General features: G+C 45.3%; 1 protein-coding gene across 1 annotated transcript in view; it reads right to left on the bottom strand.

Annotated features, from left to right (window-relative positions):
- The window catches only part of CCDC40 (coiled-coil domain containing 40), a 1,637,270-nt gene that overhangs the window by 1,524,324 nt on the left and 87,080 nt on the right, over positions 1–25,866 (bottom strand). Inside the window, exon 3 of the mRNA XM_044068074.1 lies at positions 19,655–19,832. Within this exon, the coding sequence (XP_043924009.1) occupies positions 19,655–19,832 (178 nt within the window). The remainder of the gene's footprint in view (positions 1–19,654; positions 19,833–25,866) is intronic.

Genomic DNA, 25,866 nt, shown 5'->3' with positions numbered 1-25,866 from the left:
GCGCTTTCGTCTGCAAACCGCAGACTTCATCTTGATTCTTCTAGTCGGCCCCTGTGTTTTTTTTTCCGTCTCTCAAGCATTTTCCTTTGGAACAATGGAAAAGGTTTCACTAGCAAAGTCCTTCTATGAACTTCATTGTCAGAAGAATGAGATGCAGAATCCCTTTCTGTTTGCTGGTTCATTTTGTTGGATACACTTTTTTATTGCTTCTTTAGCCTTTTTGGCATCAAACATGTCTTTGATACGCCAGAAAAAAGTCAGATGGATACTGCAGCTTGAAACCCACACATGTTGCTTGGTATTCCCTGCTTGCTGGAATAAATGTGCTTCTCTTTTGCCTGGTGTACAGTGAATAATTATTTGCTACAAACACTCTACTCTCTCCAATTTTAAAACCTTTCCTTTCTGTCAGTTTTTTCAGGATCACCTCTTTCTGATGGTATGATGCATTTTACTAATATAGGTCCTGGCAGCTTTCTCATGGACAAGTTTGGAGCATACACTCAATATGCCCTTTCAATTAACAAATCTTGTTGTGGAACACAAGTCCAGTTGCTTAACTGCAATTTCATAAAATTAATGCAGTTGGATTCTTCCAGTTTCTCTGGTAGAATAGAAAATATGAGGTTTTCTCTGCGCTCTCTGTCATCTAACTCTAGTTCTTCAACAGCTCTTTTTGTGAAGCCTCATATTCATGCAAGCTTTTCCTGAATTCTGATTTTTGCATTTTTTTCCAGCCTTTTGTTATCTGAGTTGATGTAATGCTTCAGTGATTCATTTATTTTAATCACGTCCGAATACATTTGATTTATTTTTTCTTCTAAATTAATGGAAGCTATTTCATGTACCAAAGCTAAAGCTTGAACTGCTTTTTGCTGAACAGCTGTAGTATTTTTCCCAGCCAGTGTTTTCTCTTCACCTTGTCTGGTTGATTTTCTTTCAGGTTCCCTAAATTTATTTTTGCTGGCATCCAGGTAGTGTTCTTACTAGACAGTAATTGAATTTCATCCAAAATGACAATTTTACTGTCTCCTTTTTCTATTTTTCTGTTTCACATTGGGAGAGCTGAAATGAAGCTATTGATCATTGGGCAGGCATCCTGGAAGTCACCATACTTCTTTCTTGTCTTTGGCCATCAGTACAGCAGAGCTGCCTACCACAGACCTGCTGCTTTTCCTTTAAGTCACAAGGCCAGCATCTTGATATGCCCTTCCTCTGCTTCACCAATCATCATTTTAAACACCTTTATTGAATTATTACTTCTGATATAGGCAAATTTACATTTATACAAAATTAATTATACTGTATTAACAAATTAACATTAATAAGAAGTTATGTCTTACCATAACGTTCCATGTTAGTTGTCTTCTTCTCGCCTTCTTTCTTGCTGGATGGGTTCGGAGCCGATCCTCGGCTCCGACTCGGCCTATACTATAGCTTGAGAGCTATTTTTACCGGCTCGAGGCAGCCCTATATCCCACAATACCATGCGCTAACTCACCAGATCTCATTTGGAAGCTAAGGCATAGTATAAACAACAATCTTATAATATAAAAATTATAACCCTCTGTATTAGAAGATTACCTGATAGTAACACTAAGGATACCAGGAAAAGACGCAACATATAGTATCCCCAAAAGGGAAGGACTCAATCTCAGTCTGTCCAGGCTAGGGGCAGGAGGGAGGGGCAAGAAAGAAGGCGAAGAAGACAACTAACATGGAACGCTATGGTAAGACATAACTTCTTAATGTTAAGTTGTCATTCTCGCCTTCATTCTTGCTGGATGGGACAGCGTCCCTAGCATCTTAGTCCTGGGTGGCTCAATTGAACAGACTCCTGAGTACAGTGGAACCAAAATCAGCTCTATTTCTGGAGGCTAAGTCAAGTTTGTAATGAGCAATAAAAGTATGTTTGGAAGCCCATGTAGCCGCTGCACAAATGGCATCTAGTGGTAACCTTGCTTGAAAAGCTGTTGAAGTTGATAGGCCTAGAGGGAAGTTGTCTGTGCCTCAACTCATAGACCAAGGTAATAATAGATGTCAGCCATCTGGAAAGGGTAACTTTCGAAACCGGAAGCCCTTTCTTACTTGCCGCATAAGAGATAAAGAGCTGATCTGATTTTCTGAATTGTTTTGTCCTGTCTAGGTAATACCGTAATTGGCGATGAACATCTAATGAATGTAATTTTTGTTCAGCTCTGTTGGTATAGTCTGGGAAAAAGACAGGTAGATCAATAGAATGATTTAAATTTGCTTCCGATAGCACTTTTGGAAGGAAGGAAGGGTTTGTTCTGAGAGTTACCCTGTCTTTATGGAAAACCAAATGAGGACGGACAGACAAGGCTTGGAGTTCCGAGACCCTTCTGGCAGATGTTATAGCTACTAAAAACAGCGTTTTCCAAGAAAGTAGTTTGAGGGAACAATAAGCTGCAGGTTCAAAAGGGGGCAGAATTAATGAGGATAGAACTAAATTCAAGTCCCATTATGGAGGTGGATCTTTTACTGGAGGTCTGAGCAAAAAGATGCCCTTGAGAAAAGCTTTACAGAGTTTGTGGGACATAATATTTGCTTCTGAGAGTCCAACATGAAAATTAGCAATGGCCGCTAATTGTACTCTGATAGTGGCCGATGAAGATCCAGAATGAAAAAGCTCCGCCAGAAAGTCCAGAACCTCATGAATGGGTGCATGAAAAGGATCTAAGGACCTATTTTGCGCCCAGAATGAAAAACGCTTCCATTTACTAGCATAAGTCTTCCTAGTATTGGACTTATGGGAGGCCAGAATGATATCACGGACAGGAGGAGAGATGAGGGGAAGCCTGGCTATGGCTGGAAGTGGAGCAACCAAGCTGTGAGGTTGATGGAATGTAGAGACTGATGCAGCTTGCCCGTGAGGTGGATCAATAGATCTGGAAGGGGCTCCAGATGCCAAGGCTGTTCCAGTAGGTATTTGTGCAGGAATGGGAACCAAACTTGTCGAGGCCAAAACGGGGCAATGAGGATAATTTTGGATCTCAATGCGATTGCTTTCTGAATTAATTGCGGGATCAACGGAAAAGGAGGAAAAGCATAGAGAAGACCCCGGGGCCAAACGTGAACAAGAGCGTCTCTGAGGGGTTGGCCTGGCAGAGGAAAAAGTGTGAAGAAGTCGAGGCACTTGCTGTTTTGGGGAGTTGCGAAAAGGTCGCAGCAAGGCTGGCCCCACTTCCGAAAGATTCCGTCTGCTACCGCTTGATTTAGAGACCACTCGTGAGGCATGAGGATAGTTCTGCTCAATCTGTCTGCTATGACGTTGGACTTCCCGCGGATGTGCGTTGCTATCAGAAACCGTTGAGATGAAATTGTCCATTGCCAAAGTCTGAGTGCTTCTCGACAGAGGGGATAGGACTTTGTTCCGCCCTGCTTGTTTATGTACCACACCACAGACATATTGTCCGTCTGAATTGCTATAGTCCCCGTGGGAAGAGAGCTCTGAAGGGATTGCAACGTCAAAAGCACCGCCCTCATCTCCAGGACATTTATGTGCAGGTGGCATTCTGACTGTTGCCAAGTGCCCTGGACCGTCCTGCCCTGATAATGCCCCACCCACCCGATCAGGGAGGCATCCGTTGTGACAGTGGCAACTGGAAGGGGGAGAACAAAGGGTCTGCCCTGAAAAAGCTGAGAGGAAACCATCCACCAGGAGAGATGTTTCTTGCAAGATAGGGTTATCCAAATGTTGTGGGTCATTGGTAGCTGTTGAAAAGACCACTGAGAAAAGAGCATCCACTGAAGGAGCCTCATGTGGAAGCGGGCTAATGGAAGTAGAAGAATCGCCGCCGCCATGAGGCCCAATACTTTCAATACTCGGTTGACCTGGACTTTGTTGGGCTGAAACAGGGTCTGAATATTCCGCCTCATGTCTGCCACTCTCTGGGGTGGTAGTGTTGCAGACATTTCTGTGGTGTTTAATACGGCGCCTATAAATTTTATACATTGACAAGGCAAACAAGGAGGACTTTGCAAAATTTATAGAAATATCCAGACTGTTGCAAAGCTGAATAGTGTAATCCCTGGCCATTATGAGATCCTGTTTGGTGGTAGCTGAAATGAGCCAGTCGTCTAAGTATGGAAACACCTGGAATCCTTTCTGTCTCAGGTGAGCCGTGACCACTGCCAAACATTTGGTGAACACCCGGGGGGCTGTGGTGAGACCAAAGGGCAGGGCTCTGAATGGAAAATGACTGACTCCCAGCCGGAAGCGGAGAAACCTCCTGGAGCATCTGTGTATCTTTATGTGGTAGTACGTGTCCTGGAGGTCTAACGAGCACATCCAGTTGTCTCTGCCCAAAAAGGGTAGAATGGACTGCAGTGTTACCATCCGAAATTTTGTCTTTAGCACAGATTTGTTTAACCTGCTGAGATCCAAGATAGGTCTCCAGTCTCCTGTCTTTTCTGGTACCAAAAAGAACCTGGAGTAAATTCCAGACCCTAGCTAATCTGCTGGGACTGCCTGGATGACTCTTTTTGCTAATAGCTTTTCTATTTCTAGCTGAGCCTGACCCCTTTGTGCGGGTGGTACATCTGGTAGGGGTTTTGGCCGTTGTACCGGGGAGATGGTAAAGGGGATTTTGTAACCCTCGGATATGATCTTCTGTACCCATGTGTCTTAGGAGAGGGATTGCCAGGCTTCCGGGTACAGATATAATCTCCCCCCGACTGCCTCAGAAGGCGGACAGTCGGGCAGCTTCTCAGGGCTGCTGAAAGGGTTGATCAGGAAAAGATTCCCTAGAACCCTGGTTCTGAGGAGCCCCTATGCCCCTGGGGCGGCGTCTGTTGTTATTTCCCCCTCTACCTCTAGGGGGAAAATCACCGCGTGCGGCAGGTGTGACTCCCTGTGGTTTGCGGAACCACATCTTTCCCCCCCTTCTGTCCCTTAGGATAAGGTCTAGAAGGCGTGGAAAAACGGACTCCCACGGCAGAGAGAGTTTTACCATCTTCCTCGCATCTGGTGAGGGTATTCTTCATTTGAGGTCCGAACAATTCTGAACCATCAAAGGGGGTGTTAGTGAAGGACGCCTTGAAGGGATTAGCAAAGTTACAGAGCCGCATCCAAGCGTGACGTCTTAATGCAACGCCTGTACCAGCGGCCCTACTCGCTCCATCGGCTGCATAAGAAATTAGCCGCATGGAGGAGTTAACAATGGAGTTCAGGGTAGCCAGCTGAGAGTTTATTTTGTCCTTAAACCCCGCAGTAGAAGGATCCTGTACCGTTTCACCCAACTCTTTGAGTAAGTCTCTTTGAAGGCGGGTGAAATTACATAAATAGTTCAGCGATTGCATAGAAAAGGTCGCTGAAGCAAAGGTCTGCTTACCATACCTGTCCATGGTCCTAGACTCCTTGTTAGGAGGATGAACAGATACAGAAGGATCAGCCAATTCCTTCTTAGTGGCTGCTGCTACCACCATAGCATCAACTGAAATGCCTTTGGTGAGAAAGGATTTATCATCTGGTGCAGAAATAAATTTAGAAGGCCTCCTAGGGGTAGGTTCCATTGAATCAGGAGCTGCCCACGCCTTTCTAGCCACCACCTCCATTAGTGGGTCGAAAGGGGGAGACACCCAGGAGGTGGAAGGGTGAGATCCAAAAGCGTCAAGGTAAACCGACTCGTCCTCGGAAGGTTTAAGAGTGGACCAATTCCCCCTCTGTCTTAGGATTTCCAGGATGTCTGAAAAAAGACATCCTCAGAGGGGGATCTGGGGGAACCTTCCGACTCATCCAAGTCGGTGTCTGATGTGACAGACTCGGGGGAGTCCATGTGCTTCCTCTTGCACTTTCTTTTCCTAGGGGGTTCCCCTGAAACTTCAGGGGAGCCCTCGGAAGAGGAGGAGACACCCAAAGTGGGTACCCCATGCTGTGGATCTCTGCTGACAGGTGCAAGAGAAAGGCCAGAGACCGTAACAGGCACTATGGAGGGAGGAGCCGCAGAACTTAACCTTGGAGTGGACACTGGGTCCAGCACACTCCTCATCACCTCGAAGGCTCCCCTATCAGACACCAAAGGTAGCACCGGCTCCGAAGAGACCGGGACCACCTCCGGAGCTGACAGAGAAGGCTCCGAGAATGATGTCGGGGCCGAACTAACCACAGCCGAAGCTCCGAGAGGGAGGGCGGGGTCGGACAAGGGTCCGATGCCACTCGCCCCCTCGGAGCCGACAATGAAGTCCCGGCGCCCGGACCTCTCCACGGACGGAACCAATGAAGAGGTCGGAGCCGACGACACCGGAGCCGAAGGAGGAGGCATCGGCTCCGACGTAGGCAAGGTCACGGTTCCAAGAAACTCCGGCTCCGAGCTCGAGTGATGAGTCGGAGGAGGAATAGATAATTGTATCGAAGGAGCCGCAGTCTGGTGAGATGGGCTCTGAAGCATTTGGGCCAGTGCCTGAGATTTTATGAGTCTACTGACCACCCTCTCGATGTCATGGTCAGAAAGCCTAGATGACCTCGATGAATGAGTCCTATGACTCCTCACCGACAAGAGAGGGGATTTCGGCTCCGATCTAACGGACTCTAGGGAGGGGGACCTAGAGCGCTTGCGTGCTGGGGTCGGCTCCGATGATGGTTTCGGAGCGGAAACCACTTTGCTCACCTCAGAGCCAGCCGGAACCGAGGTCGGAGCCATCTCAACAACACCAGCCCTCGACTCAGAAGCTGGAGCCGAGGGTTTGGCGGTTTTTGATGACTTCCCCGAACCAGACTTGGACGGGGAGTCATCAGGCTTTAACAAGCCCCTAAGAATAAGCTTGTTATGCCTCTCCTGCAGGACTCTTGAACTAAATCCGTGACAAACGGAACAAGAGTCCTTGTTGATATACCACACTATGGACATATTGTCCGTTTGGATTGGAATAGTTCCTAGGGGAAGAGAGTCGTGGAGGGCTTGCAACGTTAAAAGCACTGCTCTCATCTCTAGGACATTTATGTGCAGGTGGCGTTCGAAAGGTTGCCAAGTGCCATGAACCATCCTGCCCTGAAAATGCCCCCCCCACACCCGATCAGGGAGGCGTCCGATGTCACCGTGGCGACCGGGGGAGGAGGAACAAAGGGTCTGCCTTGATGGACTTGAGGGGACAATATCCACCAGGACAGATGACTTTTGCAAGTTGGAGTTATCATGATCTTGTGGTGCATGGGGAGTTGCTGAAAAGACCATTGGGCGAAAAGCATCCACTGTAGAAGACGCATGTAAAAACGTGCAAGGGGAAGAAGTATTATGGCGGTCGCCATAAGACCCAATACTTTCAGGACATACCTGGCCTGAATTTTGTCGCTCTGAAGAAGAACATGGACATGGTTTTGAATATCTAAGACCCTTTGATCTGTTAACTTTGCTGAAAGTTGTACGGTGTTCAAGTTGGCGCCTATAAAGGTAATAGACTGACAAGGCGACAAGGCAGACTTTTCGAAATTTATAGAAATTCCAAGCCCTCTGCAAATGTAAATGGTGTAAGCTCTGGCTTGGAGAAGTTGATGCCTGGTGGTGGCAGTGAGGAGCCAGTCGTCTAGATATGGAAACACCTGGAATCCTTGCCATCTCAGGTGAGCCATAACCACTGCCATACATTTGGTGAACACTCTGGGGGCTGTAGTGAGACCGAAGGGCAGGGCTCTAAACTGGTAGTGACTGGCCCCCAGCCGAAAGCGGAGAAACCTTTTGGAGCGCCTGTGAATTTTGGTGTGATAGTACGCATCCTGAAGGTCCATGGAGCAGATCCAATTGTCCTTGCCCAGAAAGGGCAGAATGAACTGTAGTGTGACTATCCAGAATCTTGTTCTCTTTACAAACTTGTTTAGTTTGCTGAGATCTAATATTGGTCTCCAGTCCCCTGTCTTTTTCGGTACCAAAAAGAACCTTGAGTAGATTCCGGATCCTAGTTGGTCTGCTGGGACTGGCTGGGTGGCTCTTTTTGCTAGCAGTTTTGATATTTCTGATACTGCTAGTTCTCTTAGACCGGGTGGAACGTCTGGAAGGGTTCCCTTTTGAATTGGGGTTTGGATAAAGGGAATTTTGCAACCCTCGGATATGATCGACTGTACCCATTTGTCTTGAGTAAGGGAAAGCCAGGCTATTGGGTACAGCGACAATCTTCCCCCAACTGCCTCCGAAGGTGGACAATCGGGCAACATCTCAGGGATGCTGGAAGGGTTTGTCAGAGAGAGGATCCCTGCTACCCTGGTACTGCGGACCCCCTCTGCCCCTAGGGCGGCGTCTGTTGTTGTTACCCCCTCTGCCTCTGGGGGTAAACTGACCTCTTGCGTCAGGCGTGACTCCTTGAGATTTGCGGAACAACATTTTCCCACCCTTCTGACCCTTAGGGTATGGTCTTAAAGGGGTGGAGAAACGGACTCCTACGGCGGAAAGACTCTTGCCATCTTGTTCGCATCTGGTCAAGGTGTCTTTCACTTGAGGTCCGAACAAAGCCGAACCATCAAAAGGGGAATTTGTGAAGGACGCCTTGAAAGGGTCCGCGAAATTACACAGCCGCATCCAAGCGTGACGCCTTAAGGCCACTCCTGTGCCCGCGGCCCTACTCGCTCCATCGGCTGCATATGAAATTAGATGCATGGAGGAGTTGACAATCGAGTTCAGGGTTCCAAGCTGTGAGTTTATTTTATCCTGGGACCCAGCAGCTGATGGATCCTGTAAGACTTCTCCCAACTCTTTGAGAATATCTCTCTGAAGGCGGGTGAAGTGACACAAGTAATTCAGCGACCGCATGGCAAAGGTCGCTGAAGAAAACATCCGCTTACCGTACCTATCCATGGTCCTAGAATAAGAAGTTATGTACCTACCATAACGTTCCATGTTAGTTGTCTTCTCTCGCCTTCTTTCTTGCTTGATGGGTTCGGTGCCGATCCCTCGGCTCCGACTCGGCACTTGCTAAGCTCGAGAGTCACTTTTACCAGCTCGAGGCAGCCCCATATCCCATGATGCAAGGCGGTAAGTACCCAGATCTCGTTTGATGACAAAGGGCAATAGCACCAAGCATAAAATACTTCCCAAAGGAAGAAAGAAAACTTACAGATGGAAGAAGGACCAGGTCTGAATGGTCTTCAGCATAACAGTTTCTTATAACAAGGTCTGTCCAGGCCAGGGGGAAGGAGGGAGGGTCGCAAGAAAGAAGGCGAGGGAAGACAACTAACATGGGACGTTATGGTAGGTACATAACTTCTTAATGTTAAGTTGTCAATCTCGCCTTCATTCTTGATGGGACCGTCCTAGCACCTCTATCCTGGGTGGCTCAATGGAGCAAACTCTTGAGGACTGTAGAGCCAAAACTGGCTCTGTCCCTGGAGGCCAAGTCCAATTTGTAATGGGAAACAAAAGTGTGAGGAGTGGCCCAAGTGGCCGCTGCACAAATAGTGTCTAAAGGAAGTCTAGCTTGAAAAGCTGTAGAAGTAGCTAAGCTCCTAGTTGAATGTGCTTTAGGTTTTGAGCACAGCTGTTTTCCCCTGAGCAGATAAATTTCAGAGATGACCGAAGAAAGCCATCTAGACAAAGTCACTTTAGAAACAGGAAGGCCTTTTTATTATCCGCATAGGAAACAAAAAGTTGATCAGATTTTCTAAATTTTTGTTCTGTCCAAATAATATCTAAGTTGACGGTGGACATCAAGATAATGTAGCTTTTGTTCAGCTCTATCTGAATAGTTAGGGAAAATACAGGGAGATCAATGGATTGATTCAAATTGTTCTTTGAAGCGACCTTAGGTAAAAAGGTTGGGTTAGTTCTCAAAGATACTCTGTCTTTGTGAAAAACCAAATAGGGGTTCGAACCGAAAGAGCATGAAGTTCGACACCCTCCTGGCGATGTAATAGCCACTAGGAATAAAGTTTTCCAAGAAAGATATTTCAGGGAACAAGAAGCAGCTGGCTCGAAGGGGGGAAGAATCAAAGATGTCAGCACTAAATTTAGATCCCACTGAGGAGGAGGATTCCTGATTGGAGGCTTTAGTAGGAAAATTCCTTTCAAGAAGGCCCTGCAGAGCCTATGGGACATAATATTATGATCTGCTATCCCGACATGAAAATTGGAAATAGCAGCCAATTGAACTCTGACTGTGGAAGAAGAGGAGCCTGCATGAAAAATCTCTGCTAAGAAGTCCAGGACTGCCTGAACAGGGGCAGTAAAAGGATCAATATTCTGGGCCTTAGCCCAATAAGAGAAACGTTTCCATTTGCTTGTATAAATCCTCCTGGTAGAGGATTTTAGCGAAACTACTATGATGTCTCTAACTGGGTTAGAGATCAAAGGAAGCCTGGCTAAGGAAGGAAGTGGAGCAACCATGCTGTGAGGTTGAGAGAAGGGATTGACCGGTGCAGCTGACCCGATTGGTGAATCAGAAGATCTGGCACTGGGTCCAGATGCCACGGCTGCACCAAAAGGTGATGATGGAGGAACGGGAACCAAACTTGTCGAGGCCAGTAAGGGGCAATGAGAATCAATTTGGCTCTCAAAGCGGTAGCTTTCTGGATCACCTGAGGGATCAGAGGAAATGGAGGAAGGCATAAAGAAGTCCCTGGGGCCAATCCTGGGTCAGAGCGTCTCTGGGGGATGGCCTGATAGAGTAAGAGGCTGAAGAAGTCTGGACATTTGCTGTTTTGGGGAGTAGCAAAAGATCGCAACATGGACGACCCCATTCCAGAAAAATCTCTTCCGCTATAGACTGCTTGAGAGACCACTCGTGAGGCATGAGAATAGCTCTGCTCAATCTGTCCGCTACAATGTTGGTTTTCCCAGGGATATCGTTGCTACCAGAAACCGATGAGAGGAGATCGCCCATTGCCATAGTCTGAGCGCTTCTCGACACAAGGGGTAGGACTTGGTTCCGCCCTGTTTGTTGATATACCAAACTACAGACATGTTGCCTGTGTGGACTGCAATTGTCCCTACGGGAAGAAAGTCGTTGAGGGCTTGCAACGTTAAAAGCACTGCTCTCATCTCCAGGACATTTATGTGCAGATGGTACTCGAACGGCTGCCACGTCCCATGAACCATCCTGCCCTGATAATGACCCCCCCACCCGATCAGGGAGGCATCCGTGGTGACAGTGGCTATCGGGGATGGGGGTACAAAGTACCTGCCTTGGCGAACCTGAGGAGATGTGATCCACCAAGCAAGATGCTCTTTGCATGTCTGTGTCACCAGAATCTGGTGACGCATTGGAAGTTGCTGGTATGACCATTGTGTGAACAGCATCCACTGAAGAAGGCGCATGTAGAATCGAGCCAGGGAAGAAGAGTAATGGCCGCAGCCATGAGACCTAATACCTTTAGAACCATTCTGGCCTGTACTTTCTTGTTGGCCAGAATGATCCTGACATGACTCTGAATGTCTGAAACTCTTTGATCTGTAAGGGTAGCTGACATCCGAACAGTGTTTAAGTTTCAAGCCTATGAAGGTAATAGACTGGCAGGGCGATAAGGATGACTTTTCAAGTTGATTGAGATGCCCAAATGAGAACAAAGGTTTATTGTGTAATCCCTGGCTTGTATAAGCTGATGCCTGGTGGTGGCTGACAGGAGCCAGTCGTCGAGATACGGAAACACCTGGAATCCTTGACGTCTCAGGTGAGCCGTGACCACTGCCATGCATTTGGTGAACACTCTGGGGGCTGTAGTGAGACCAAAGGGCAGGGCTCTGAACTGGAAATGACTGGACCCCAGCCGAAAGCAGAGAAATCTCCTGGAGCGTCTGTGAATTTTGATGTGATAGTACGCATCCTGAAGATCTATTGAGCACATCCAGTTGTCCTTCTGTAAGAAGGGCAGAATTGACTGAAGAGTGACCATTCGGAATCTTGTCTTCCTGACAGACTTGTTGAGTCTGCTGAGATCCAATATTGGTCTCCAGTCTCCCGTCTTTTTGGGGACCAAAAAGAACCTTGAGTAGATTCCGGGCTCTGAATGGTCTATTGTAATTGGCTGAATGGCTCTTTTTTGCAGTAGTTTTGAGATTTCTAACTCTGCAATTTCCCTTAGACCGGGTGGTACATCTGGAAGGGAATTTGAGGGGAAGGGACTTTCCTCGAAAGGAATTATGTAACCCTTGGATATGATCGACTGTACCCATCTGTCTTGAGTGAGGGAATGCCAGGCTTCTGGGTACAGTGATAATCTTCCCCCGACTGCCTCCAAGGAGGGACAGCCGGGCAACATCTCAGGGATGCTGAAAGGGCTTGTCAGAGAGAGGCTCTCTGTTTCCCTGGTATTTTGGACCCCCTCTGCCTCTAGAGCGGTGTCTGTTGTTGTTACCCCCTCTGCCTCTAGGGGTAAACTGACCACGTGAATCCGGCGTGACTCCTTGGGATTCACGGAACCACATTTTCCCACCTTTCTGTCCTTTGGGATAAGGTCTAGAAGGGGTGGAAAAATGGACTCCAACAGCAGAAAGAGTCTTGCCGTCCTGTTCGCACCTGGTCAAGGTTTCCTTCACCTGAGGGCCAAACAAAGCTGACCCATCAAAGGGAGAATTTGTGAAGGACGCCTTAAAGGGATCCGCCAAAATCACATAGCCGCATCCAGGCTTGGCGTCTAAGAGCCACACCTGTACCTGCGGCTCTACTCGCTCCATCCGCAGCATAAGATATTAGCCGCATGGAGGAGTTTGCAATGGAATTGAGGGTTCCTAGCTGCGAAGCAATTTTTCTTGAGCCCCTGCAGCTGTAGGATCCTGAACTACTTCACCCAGCTCCTTAAGGATATCCCTCTGGAGTCTGGTGAAGTGACATAAATAATTCAGCGAGCATAGCAAAGGTCGCTGAGGAAAACATCCGCCACCGCACCTATCCATGGTCCTAGAGTCCTTATTAGGAGGATGGGCGGCGGAAGGATCTGCAAGTTCCTTTTGGTGGCCGCAGCCACCACCATGGCATCAGCGGGGACAACCTTAGTGAGGAATTGCTTGTCACACGGGACAGTGATAAATTTTGAAGGCCTCCTAGCGACTGGCTCTACAGAATCAGGAGCTGCCCACGCCTTCGTGCAATAACCTGCATAAGGGGTCGAAGGCGGAGACACCCAGGAGGTGGAGGGCCGAGATCCAAACGCCTCTAGGTACACTGACTCATCCTCAGAGGGATTGTTGGTGGGCCAGTTTCCCCTCTGTTTAAGGAGTTCTAGGATGTCTGAGAAGGAGACATCCTCAGAGGGGGATCTAGGGGATCCCTCTGACTCATCAAAGTCAGTATCCGAAGTGACAGACTCGGGGGAGTCTACATGTTTCCTCTTACAAGTCCTCTTCCTAGGAGGATCTCCCGAAACATCAGGAGAATCCTCGGAAGAGGGGGAAATTCCCAATGGGGAAACCTGAGGCGGAGGATCTCTGGGTCCTGTAGCAAGAGAAGTGGCAGAGATGTCAACAGGTACTATGGAGGGAGGAGCTACGGGAACAGACTGCTGACTGATACCAGTGGCCAGCACACTCTTCATCACCTCGAATGCTCCCCTCCCAGGCAGGTCCGAGAGAACCCGTTCGAAGAGCAAGGAACTCCAGGGACCACCAAAAGGGAAGTCTCGAGGCAGATGTCGGAGCCGAGCTCACCAAGGCCGAGGCACCAAGGGGAGGAGCGGGTTCGGATAAGGGTCCCTTGCCACTCACCCCCCCGGAGGAGACCATGGAAGCCGACCACGAATCCCTCTAAGGAAGGTCTCAAGAGGAGATAAGAGTAGCGGCTGAAGGAACAGAAGGGGTATCCGTCCTCCAGCCGTAGCAGTAACCATTCGAAGACTCCAACTCCAAGCTCTGGGGTAGAGTTGAAGGAGGAACTGTAACGGGGTGTGGACCAACAGTCGTCTGTTGAGACGGACTATGTAACATTTGGGCCAGTACCTGTGACTTAAGTAATCTACTGACCACTCTCTCTAGGTCATGATCTGACAGTCTGGATGACCTTGAAGATCGGCTCCGATGGCTACGTTCCGAAAGAAGAGGTGAAGCCGGAGCCGAAAGTATCGGCTCCAAGGAAGGAGACCTCGACCTCTTCCTGGAATGAGCCATTGGAACCGATACTATAGATCCTGTCGGAGCCGAAGACTTGTCGGAGCCGTCAGGAAGCCTCGATGTATCGGCTCCAGCCGGAGCCGATACAGCCACCAAAGTAACTGTGTCGGAGCCGATCGGAGCCGACACCGATGCCTGTGCCACATGGTGGTCGGAACCGATCGGAGCCGACACGAAGTGGTCGATGATTCGGCACCGATAGCCATCGGTGCCGAAGGCTTTAAGCCAGAATCGGCTCCAGCGGGCGATCTCGACTCGAACGAAGTCGGGCCGAGGCCGCAGGCTTAGACACAGAAGCCTGGGCCTTGGAAGATTTAGCTGATTTTGATGGAGCCGACTTGGCCGGAGAGCCCTCCGGCTTAAGAAGGCCCCTAAGTATCAGCTTGTTGCGTCTTTCCTGCAGGACTCTCTGGCTGAAGGAATGACAAATAGCACAGGAGTCCTGCAGGTGAAGAGGCCCCAGGCAATACAGGCAAGAAGTGTGACCGTCTGTCAGAGACATCTTCTGACAGCACGAGTCACACTTCTTAAAACCTGAGACCCTCTCCTTTGACATGGTGCTACAAAACACACCCACACACCAGTCAAAAATTTAAATTAAAGAAAATACCAAAAAGGTATTCCTAAAAACAAACACACACACACCCTAACAGGGAGGGGATGGGATGGGTAAAGTTTGACTAAAAAGATTAACAGAGACAGGGATTTTCTGTCAGGAAATCTAAAAAATTAACTTATAATAAACAATAAAAGGTTTTTTTAACAAAAAGGGGCTTAAATATCAATAAAGTGAATTACTTACCAGGAGCTGGTAAAAGGAGGACCTCATAAGCGGCAAACGAGATCTGGGTACTTACCGCCTTGCATCATGGGATATGGGGCTGCCTCGAGCTGGTAAAAGTGACTCTCGAGCTTAGCAAGTGCCGAGTCGGAGCCGAGGGATCGGCTCCGAACCCATCAAGCAAGAATGAAGGCGAGATTGACAACTTAACATTCCTTATTAGGAGGATGGATAGGTACTGAAGGATCAGCTAGTTCCTTCTTGGTGGCTGCAGCCACCACCATGGCATCCGCCGGTACACCTTTTGTTAGGAATTGCTTGTCAACTGGTGCTGTGATGAATTTAGATGGCCTCCGAGGGGTGGGTTCCACCGAATCTGGGGCCGACCACGCCTTCCGAGCCACTACTTCCATAAGGGGGTCGAAAGGCGGAGACACCCAGGAGGTGGAGGGTCGAGAACCAAACGCCTCCAGGTACACCGACTCCCTCGGAAGGATTAAGGGAAGACCAGTTCCCCCTCTGCTTTAGGATTTCTAGGATGTCTGAGAAAGAGACATCCTCAGAGGGGGACTTTTGGGATCCCTCCGACTCATCCAAGTCGGTGTCAGATGTAATGGACTCAGGGGAGTCCACATGCTTCCTCTTACATGTCCTCTTACGCGGAGGCTCCACTGACAGGTCAGGAGAAGCCTCGGAAGAGGAAGAAATTCCCAGTGGGGAAACCTGAGGCGTTGGATCTCTGGGTCCGGGAGCAAGAGAGTGGGAAGAGACATCAGCAGGCACTGTAGTGGGAGGAGCTGATGGAGCTGACCATTGACTAGTACGCTCCTCATCACCTCGAAGGCTCCCCTATCAGAAAGACGCTCCGAGAGGGAGAACGGGGTCGGACAATGGTCCGATGCCACTTGCCCCCTCGGAGCCGACGAGAGAGATCAGGTGCCCGGATCCGTCCAATGAAGGTATCAAGGAGGAGATCGGAGCGGAAGACGAAGGAGCCGAAGGGGGAGATATCGGCTCCGACGCCACAACAGTCACGGCTCCGAGGAGCTCCGGCTCCGAACTCTGAGGGAGAGTCGAAGGAGGAAAATTAGGTGGAGTTGTAATAGCTACCGTCTGATGAGACAGGCTAGAGATCATCTGGGCCAATGCCTGAGACTTTAACAGCCTACTTACCACTCTCTCAAGGTCGTGATCTGAAAGTCTGGATGACCGAGAAGATTGGCTCCGATGGCTCCGCTCCGAGAGCAGGGGAGATCTCGGAGCCGAATGGATGGACTCCGATGAAGGGGATCTTGACCTCTTCTTAGATGGAGCCAACGGAGCCGAGGACACGTCGGCTCCAGCCGGAGCCGACAGTGGAAGCATGGGCTCAGAGGTATCGGCCGAGTGGTGCGAGACCGAACCTGTGACTCAGGGATCGGCTCCAGCCGGAGCCGATCTAGGCACAGACAAGGAGCCAGCAGCCAAAGGCTTAGTACTTGGAGCCGACGGTTTTGCTGGTTTTGAGGGCCTCCCTGACGCAGACTTAGTCGGGGAGCCCTCGGGCTTTAACAAGCCCCTCAGTATAAGTTTGTTCCTGCACTCCTGCAGGACTCTTGGACTGAATGCATGACATGCAGAACAAGAGTCCTGCAGGTGCAGGGGTCCCAGGCAGTAAACACAAGAAGTGCGACCGCCTGTCAGAGACATTTTCTGACAGCACGAGTCACACTTCTTAAAGCCTGAGACCTTAGTTTCCTTTGGTTCCTTCGACATAACAGTGTCGAGGGTTCACAAAGGTAAGAGAAAAACACACATACACACACACTCTCAAAAAACTATAAAATAACAATAAAAAAGTTAATAGGGATACTGACACACCCAAACACTCCACAGGATCCCTAAGAAAATTTAGGAAAGGGGCAGGCTTAAGGCCTAACCTAAGAGTGGAGGAGGGATATAAGGGATAAAAAAGGGAAGGTATAAAACAGTAATAGAGTTAAAGGTAGTTGCTAACTATTGAAAAAAAGGACAACTGGGTGAAAAAATTAACTCAAAAGAGTGACTGAACACTATATGTATAAAGACTTACCAGGAGCCGGTAAAAATACGCACCTCGCAAGTGAAAGCAGCAAACGAGATTGGGGAGTTATCGCCTAGCATCATGGGATATAGGGTTGCCTCGAGCTGGTAAAATAAGCTCTCGAGCTTTAGTAAGTGACCGAGTTGGAGCCGAGGATCGGCTCCGAACCCATCCAGCAAGAATGAAGGCGAGATTGACAACTTAACATCAAAACATACTGACATAATTTTAGTTGCAAACATTATACATCAGAAACCATGTTGGCATAATTGTAGTTACAAATATTACACATCACTTATAATCTATCCAGTCATTGCCAGTCAAACATTACATAGCTCATTCAAATCCTGCCTACTTTTAAACCTTGTTCCTCCTCTGCATATACTGTTCCCATAGTTGCCATTATTTCATATGTAATGTGTTCCTACCCTTTTCTAAGGGTCCCAGTTCCAGTTGTTTTATCTCTGTTACTATATTCACTACTTCTAGTACAGTTGATTTGGATGAATCTGAGCTTGAAAAGGATGTTTGCTCTGTGGATCAAGAGAATACTCTCAAAAGCCTCGAAGGCTAAGAAGGCTAAGACAGTGACTGATCAAAGAGGTTTAACTGAAGAAGCTGAGGCCCCCTCGGGAAGGCTCATCCCCAGAAACCACCTGGCTCAGCTTCAAAGCTGATGTCACAGCCGAGCAGTCCAATGCCGAGGCCCCAAAGGAGAAGAATAATAGACCTGAAGGTGTCAACCCCAAACCAACACCCCCAGACCCATTGTGGACTACTTGACTCTGAGCCTCAGATGGCTCTGAAATATTCTGAGCCGAAAGAGTCAAAGAAACTGTCAGAACTGAAGAAGGCAGTGTCTTTGGCTCAAACAAAGTACCTCGGAGGGAGCTCGGATATGGCTGTGCTGATACTGCAGGACAGATCAGAGAAGAAACTAGAAGTTGGTGAGGTAAACAATCCAATCCCCCAGACCTGTCAGAGGCTGGAGCTGGGACGACCTCCAGTTGGATTTGGGTCCTGAGAAATGTCCTCATCATCCTGTCCATGTCAACCTCTGAAAGGAGGATCTGCCTGAGCAGAGAAAGCATGTGGAGGAGGAAGGCCTTGGGATCCAGTCAAAGGATCTCCTCCGGAGGACTGGTAATCTAAACCTGAGTGATATGGGATCTGGAGAGAATCAAAGCTCCATGATGGGTGGAGTACCAGATCCAATGAGGATCAGTTCTGACACCAGGACTGGGACCAAGGATTTTGCAACTTCAGAAGCCAGATGCAAAGAAGGAGAATGCTCTAGAGGCTGTTTCTTTGAAACTTTAAGTTTTTCTAACTTCTTTCCTTTTTATTTAGATATTTCACACCTAGCACAGTCAGCTGGCTTCTTAGAGAGAGGAGATGCAGCACAAGGCCCAGAAAAATGAGAAGGGGTACTTTCTTCTGCAGAGGCAAGGAGAAGGCCTTTGAACACTACTTTATTGTGATGCTCTACAACAGCTCTATGTCCAAAGGCTTCACAGAAGCTACACTCTACATTCAGGTGTGCAGCACCTAAACAATTAACACATTTCAGGTGTGTGTCAGAGTTTGCCAACTTGTAGTTGCAGGCAATGTACTTTTTAAAACCAGGAGGTTTAACAAACATTTTAAGAAGTCCAACAACAAGACCTTGAAAGGTACAGTAAAGCCAGCAAAAATAGCAACCCCACACATACCGTTGAGGCAGAGAGAAAGATAAATGATGAGATAAAAGGGGGTCCAAGATACAGGAAAAATCTGAGCAAAACTAACAAATCAAAGAAAGTTTTTTTATTTAAATATAAATATATCTAAAAGGGGAGGAAAAGAACAAGGAGGACAGAACCAGTACTGAGAGAACAAGAAAAAAATTCACTTATCTCCCAAAAGGGCTTCTTGAGCATCAACGACCACCTCTGTAGCTTTCGGCAGCATATGAGATCTGAGGTAACTTGCTTGTTGCAAGAGGACTGAGGGTAAAGGGAGGGGCCTGAGCAATGGATCCAAAGCTTGAAAGTGGTCAAAGCTGGATCAGATATGGATCCGAAGACCCACTGAGGAATGGATAGAAGAGACATCAGATTTATTATTTTCATATACTTTTTTTCTCAGAAAAGGGGTTCAGAGCTTTTATATTTTTGTACATCTTTTTTTGCAGCTTTACTGCAAATAAAGCTACTCAGCTGTTTTTGCATTTCATAAATTAAGCTGTAGCAGGAGGTGGGTATTAGTATATACAACCACTATTAATGTAAACAAGTTTATTTTTAAAATTACCAACAAAGAAACTTCCATATAAATATTTACTTTTTGTATTAGTAAAACTGTAATGTCAGAACACTTACTGTCTACATCAGTAATGACATACTGCAGTTTAGGATTTATCCTCAACAGCCTAAAAAAACAAAATATTTTCTTGACAGGATGCACTTATATGGCTGTTCTGCTGACAAAACCAGTTACATCCTTTTTTGCTCATTGATTTCCATAAGCAGAAATCAGATACTACATTGCTCAGTATTACATGAAAAGAAATTTCAAAAGACAACTAAATTTTTGTGTCCCACAAACAAGTCTTTTTCTTCTTACAGGGAATTAAAACTCATGTTAAAGACTTTTTTCAGCTTAAGAGTGTGAAAAGAAATAAAATATTCTAGAATGTGACATATCAACATGGGCCAACACTAGAACAGACTTTCAAAAGCTGCCTTAATAGATCATTCAAAGGAATAGATTATATCCACTCCACAATACCTGACTCTCCATGTTGTGCGACAGCAGGTGTGTCATCTAATCTCTGTGAAATTGATGACAATGATGATGCCCGGGACTCAATCTTGTCACTCATCACTATTGGATGCACAGCATCATGCGGCTGAAGCCCGTAGCTATCACTTTCGGTAGTCTCTCTTGAAGTTCTGTCAAGCCATTTCTATAAGTAAAAAATTACTTGACATTATACAATGAAACTACATATAATTCAGAAACATCTTAGCTGTCAATATATGAGAAAAGATTACAGATGAAATCAAAAATACATTCTAAACCTCCTAATATCTCTTAGCAACAAGATTCAGTGAACATATTTCTACGCTTAATGAACATGGCATGCACTGGAAGATGATTTCAGAGTAGGAATCATCTAGTTTGTTTTGTTTTCCTCCTTAAGCAGTTCTTGTGCTGCCCAGACGTCTTTGTCAAACCTAGTCTTCACTTGCATTGCTTTCCTCAGCAATAATGTTTCCATTCTAAAAATAATACGAGTCCTGTACATAAAAAAGAAGATGCTGACATCTCTGCTAGTTAACACAGCGGATTGCGTCTATGAGTTGCTAACAACCTGTTTCCTGTGTTTCAGGGTATAATTCCCTCCAGTTCCATTAATCTACTGTGTGATTCTGAGCAAATCACTTAACCAAACAGTGCTCTCAGTCTGAATAACTTCCATCTCGATCAGTGCTCTACCCCCTGTTAATAGGTGAAAATAAAATAAATATAAAAGTGAAATAATCAACTGCAGATTATAATGTATTCTCCTTGTGCGACTGTTTACAACACTCTCTTTAGGATGCATCCAGAATTGTGCAGCAGTTCAGACAGAAGAGGGCAAATAGTTTATCTAAATATTCATTAAAAAAACAAAACTGGTAAAGCAGTAGTGGTGTAATTCCAGAGATACAATACGTCATTTAGATTAGTGATCTGTCATTCATGTTGGCAGAAGAGCTCTGGAAAGTCAAACAGTTAAAACCATTCAGTTGATCCAGTTTTAAATTCTCTCTCTCCAAGAACATTCATTTCAGAGAAGAAGAATATGTCTCAAATGGTCTCAAAACACTACTTCTGACAACATGAAACAGACTGCATTTCAAGCCTTATGAACTACTCAATACAGTAAAGTGTCCCTAGAGAGAACAATAAAAAATATTTACTAATAAAGTATCCTTCTATGACTGCTGCACCTAGGTCACGTGTTTTCATATGTAATACACAGTCACCACTAAAATCATTCATAAATCCATATATAAATGGGAATAAGTCTTTGATATTTATGTATAAAGTGTCCAATAACACATTAAATAAACGGGTGTATGTGAAAGACAACAGGGTAAATTAAGTTATTTCTGCAAAATTCTGGATAAGAAATGGAACAAAACATCTGAGCATATATTGAACTACAAAGTCTACAAGCGTACAGGAAATTATTAAATAACAGTTCTTATTTGTTCATTTCAGATAGGGTGGTTTGGCCACACCAAATATGCATTGCTTAAATGAGTGGGCGGGCCCTCACAAATTCACTTCATTAATACAAAGCACTTCACATATTAATAGCACACCTGTGTAAGTAAATGTACCATAACAGTAGATGTTCTAATAATTCACTGTTTCAGTAGCCTAAGCTATATGGGACCTATCCCACCTATAGCAGCTAGCTTCTTAGAGCTAAAGGGTGCCTTCTACATGTTTTAACTGTCAGGAACTTGAGAGGAGCTCCTTATAAAAGGATGTTTAGAGTGTGAAAAGCCCAGAGATTTCTTTCCCCCAAAAAGGGTGGGGTGAGGAGAATAGCTCTGCAAGAAAAATGCTAGGAAACATAACCAAAAAAGGAAACTACATACACAAATACATATACATATGCACTATGGCAACAGAAAAAAAAATGGGGCTGGAGGAATAGCACAGCTACTGCAACAGTTCTCTATTAGAATATTTACTATTATGGTAAATTTACTCACAAAACACTTTGTTCAACATTAGATTACTGTTGCACTACCTTAAACTATATGGACAGATTACCAGAGCTTAACAAGTAACAAGAGAGGAGGAAAAACTAATTTATTAAGAATCTAGGAGACCACAGATAATAGTCTTAGCAAAGCCTTAAAAATATAGTCCTAGAAAAGTCTCTCCTGGACCTGGAAAAGGAATTGAGTTTATAGTGCAATTTGCTCTCTCTAGAATACTTCTAGAATACACCCCTTTCTAGAAAGCTACAGAAGAAGCTGAAGCCCTAATAAAATGGACCCTAACCCTGCCTGAAGGAGCCTTATTATGGTGAGACTATCAGAAAGAAATAGCATGAGACAACAATTTAGAAATAGCCTGTTCTGACACTGGTTGTTCTTTCCTCTTTCCTACATAGAAGTCAAACAGTTGGTCAGCTTTCCTGAAGGACTAAGTTTTGTCTAGGTAATCCCTGAGTGGCCTGTGGACATCCAGAATATGAAGAATGTTTTTCTCCCTTGTTTTTGGGATTATGAAAAAAGAAAGGGAGATTAATAGAATGCCTCATGGTAAACTCTGAGACTACTTTAGAGGAGTTAATTCTCAAAAAATCCCTGTCCTTGTGAAAAGTACGGTAGGGATAACTTATTATAAGAGCTTGCAACTCAGATACTCTCTAATTAAAGTCAGAGCAATGACTAAGAGAGTCTTCCATGTTAGCATCCTCAATTCAGCCTAATGAGCTGGTTCGAATGAAAAAAAGTGTAAGCTTTTCAAGCACAGAGTTATGATATCAAAGAGGAGCCACCGGTTTTCTCGGTGGATGGATAAGTAAAACTCCTTTCAAAAACTGTTAGACTTGGAGATACTTATAAAGGGGAATCCATGGGGATACAAGAAGAAATGGATGACAAATGAACCTTGACTGAGGAGAGGAAAAGGCTAAAGGACAGTAACTCACACAATTAAATCAGGAACCGAGGCAGCCAAGCCTTAACACCAACAAGACTAGAAAATATTTTCCACGTATATATACTAAGCACATTAGCTAGTAGCAGTTTTTTCAGTCTCTTTCAGTACCTGCTGTACATCCTGACAAAAAAGGTATCTAAAAGGTATCACGATTCTATCATTTAGACAGTCACAAATGAAGAGTTTTCTGGTCCGGTTGATTAAAAAATCTGTGTCTTAAATCTAGTCTGTGGGAATCCTGTGGTAATTATCTTTGGGCAACCTTAGAAGAAGACAGAACCACTGCTGCCTGGGCCAAAAGGAGATCACAACCACAATCTTTGGGAAGCCCTTCTGGATCTTTAGGAGAGCCCTGGATATCAGTAGAAAGGGTAGAAAGACAGAAAGGAACATTCCTATAAGAATGAGAAGTCATCCGTCTGCAGGCCGTTTTGCTAGGAAGCCTGGAGAAGAATTTATTTAGTTGTCTGTTCTGACAGGAATGAAACAAATTTACTTCAGGTACTTCTCAAAGTTGGATCAGAACCTGGTAGACCCCTGTGTGCAGTTTCCATTTGTGAGAGTCTGCTCTGGTCTTGCTTAGTTTGTCTTCTAAAATATTTTGCTATGACAGAATGTGTAAAGCCTGTACAGTTAAACTGAGCAGAATTGCTATCTCCCAGACTATCACAGCAATTGTACAAAGGGGTTAAGATCTGGTGCCACATGTTTATTTATGTACCATATCACTGTGAAGTCATCTATGAAAATTTGCAGAGGTTCAAGAGACCAGACATGATTTAGGGCTTTCAAAGCATTTATTACTGCAATAATCTCTTTCACATTTATGTGCTTTTGTCTGTCCTCTTTGTTCCACAGATCTTGCACTTTCACGCCTTTGGACACAGATACCCAAGTCAGGTCTGAAGCATCTGCTGTGACAGAAGAATAGGAGACCTTTATACTGGGAGAAGTGGTGCACCTACCACAGAACCTCCTTCCTTACAAACCCCAAAACATGGATCTGAAAAGACAAAGGGTCAAGGTGCTGAGTCTAGAGTGACCTGAGGTACTACTGATTTTTTTCTAATGTGACGTTTGGGTAGTGAAATCGTAAGACTCATAGAAGCCATATATTCCTGAATCCTTAGAAATTCCTTGGCAGATGTTTGATTTTGAGTGGGAAAAACACAAGGAGAATTTCTGGAACATTTTTACTTTGAAGAAATTAAAGCTCTTCCCATGGCAGAATCTAATAGACATTCCAGGAAAACAACTCGGTGAGAGGGAATTAGAGAATATGTCTGAAAGTTCAATTGAAACCCCAGACTGAGTAGAAAATTCTGAACACTTTCTAAGTACTACTGACAAATGGATAAAAACAGTCTGCAAGTATAAGGCAATCATCAAAATATGGAAAATTATGAAAGCTGTGGAATCTGAAATAAGCAATTACTGGAATCAGACACCATGTTAATAACCCTGGAGTCGTAAATAGTCCAAAGAAGAAGTCAGAGAACTGATAATGTGAGCCACAAACAAAAAAAAACATAAAAAGAAAAAAAAAACTGAAGCGCTTGCCAGTGGGTACGTGATGGCAAACTTCTTTTAAATCTAGCTTTACTATGAAAGCTAGTAAAGGAACAAGAGGTACCAGGGTCTGAAGGAACAACATTTTGAACTTTGGAACGGTTACAAAAAGATTGAGAATGGAGAGGCCGAATGCAGCCCCCCAAAGTCCCTTGTCTCTTTAGCACCAGAAAAAAATCGCTGAATAAAATTCTTTGCCCTCTGGTCTGCACAAACTGGTTCTATAACTCATTGAGATAACATTTGTTCCAGAAGACAAGGAAATGGGGAAATCTGGGATCCTGGGCAAGGTGAGAACGGCTGGAAAGGAGGGAATGTCATTGCAAAGTGTACCCCTGTTGAATGATTTTCAGAATTCAATGGTCTGTAATGATGTGGGTGCCATGTAAGAAGATGATGACTGAGAGAGAGAGAGAGAGACACAGAGAGAGAGGTTGAGGGGGGGGCTTGAAAAGGGTGTCAGTTAATCGGACTTTTAAAACTGTCCTTCATTTTGCCTGTTTCCTTTTGGAGTGTCTTTGCCATTGCGTCTTAAAATCCTGTTTGCAGGCACCTTGCTGCTTGAATTGCTTATTGAAAAAGGGAGCTGAGGCAGAAAGAAATGTTTATTTACCTTAAGAATGGTTGGAAGAACTGGGTTACCCTTGTATTGACTTTCATTAAAACTCTTAAGCACCTCAGCAACAGAAGGGTCAAGTAGAATTTCCTTGTCTAGTGGGGAATACAAATTTCAGTTTTAACATCTTCAGAAAGATTTTGGGAATGTTGCCAAGCAAATCTTCTCATGACTGACTCAGAGGCAGCAGCCATGGGAAAGGATGTGCAACATCATACTTTAATGCATGTTTAATAGAATGAGAAGCAGAAATAAAATAGGCATTCAAGTTTTTTAGCATCAGAAGACAGTAATCTTTTTCATGTTGTCCAAAGACAGCAGTAAGAACTTTAATATATAGGCGTGGCAGTTTAAAAATTCTGAATGCTAAAGTGGAAGCAGAATAAACTTTCTTCCCAAATCTGTCAAAAGCTTTCTCATCTTTGTCAGAATGAAGCAATTTATCTAGCAGAAGCAGTCTTGCAAAGGAATAACTGCAGGGTCTGCTTTAGAATTATAAAACAAGTATTTGTGAACCTAAGGTACCCTGTATAATCTATCAGATTTCCAAAGGGTAGGATGTCGGCTCTCAAGTAAACTACAAGGTGTGAGAAAAAACATTCTCTAAAACAGATAAATCAGGAGGAAAATTGATGACTCTGTGGAATATCCAACTGTAACAAAGTATAATTCATTTGCTGAGCAACAAGACTTCGATAAAAAAACTTTCAGTTTAGATAACATTTCAGAAAAATAAAGTTCTTCTGGAAAGAAATTTGAAACACTTTCCTCAGAATCAGAATCTTCAGGTTGAGATGAAAATCCTGAAACATAAATTCAGCTTCCAAAGCCCACTCTTCTGACAATTTCAGAGTCAGAAAGTGAGGAAAATGAAAGTTTATGTACTTACCATAATGATGGATCCATGTTGTCTGCTTCCATCCTCCTCAATGTGTGGATTTTTGGATCCAATAAGATCCAACTTCAACTACTCACAAACTTTGGATCCAAGGTTCAGTCTTCTCCCCTTACCCGTAATTCCTGTCCTGGCTCTGAATTACATCAAACTGAGTTTGACTGCTTTCCTAGAACAAGGGCAAAT

The sequence above is a fragment of the Protopterus annectens genome, chromosome 4.part0 (genome assembly GCF_019279795.1).
Source record: "Protopterus annectens isolate FY-2018-M chromosome 4.part0, PAN1.0, whole genome shotgun sequence".
NCBI lineage: Eukaryota > Metazoa > Chordata > Ceratodontiformes > Protopteridae > Protopterus > Protopterus annectens.
Note: the sequence above shows the minus strand (reverse complement) of the source record. Positions and strands in the feature narration are given on the sequence as shown.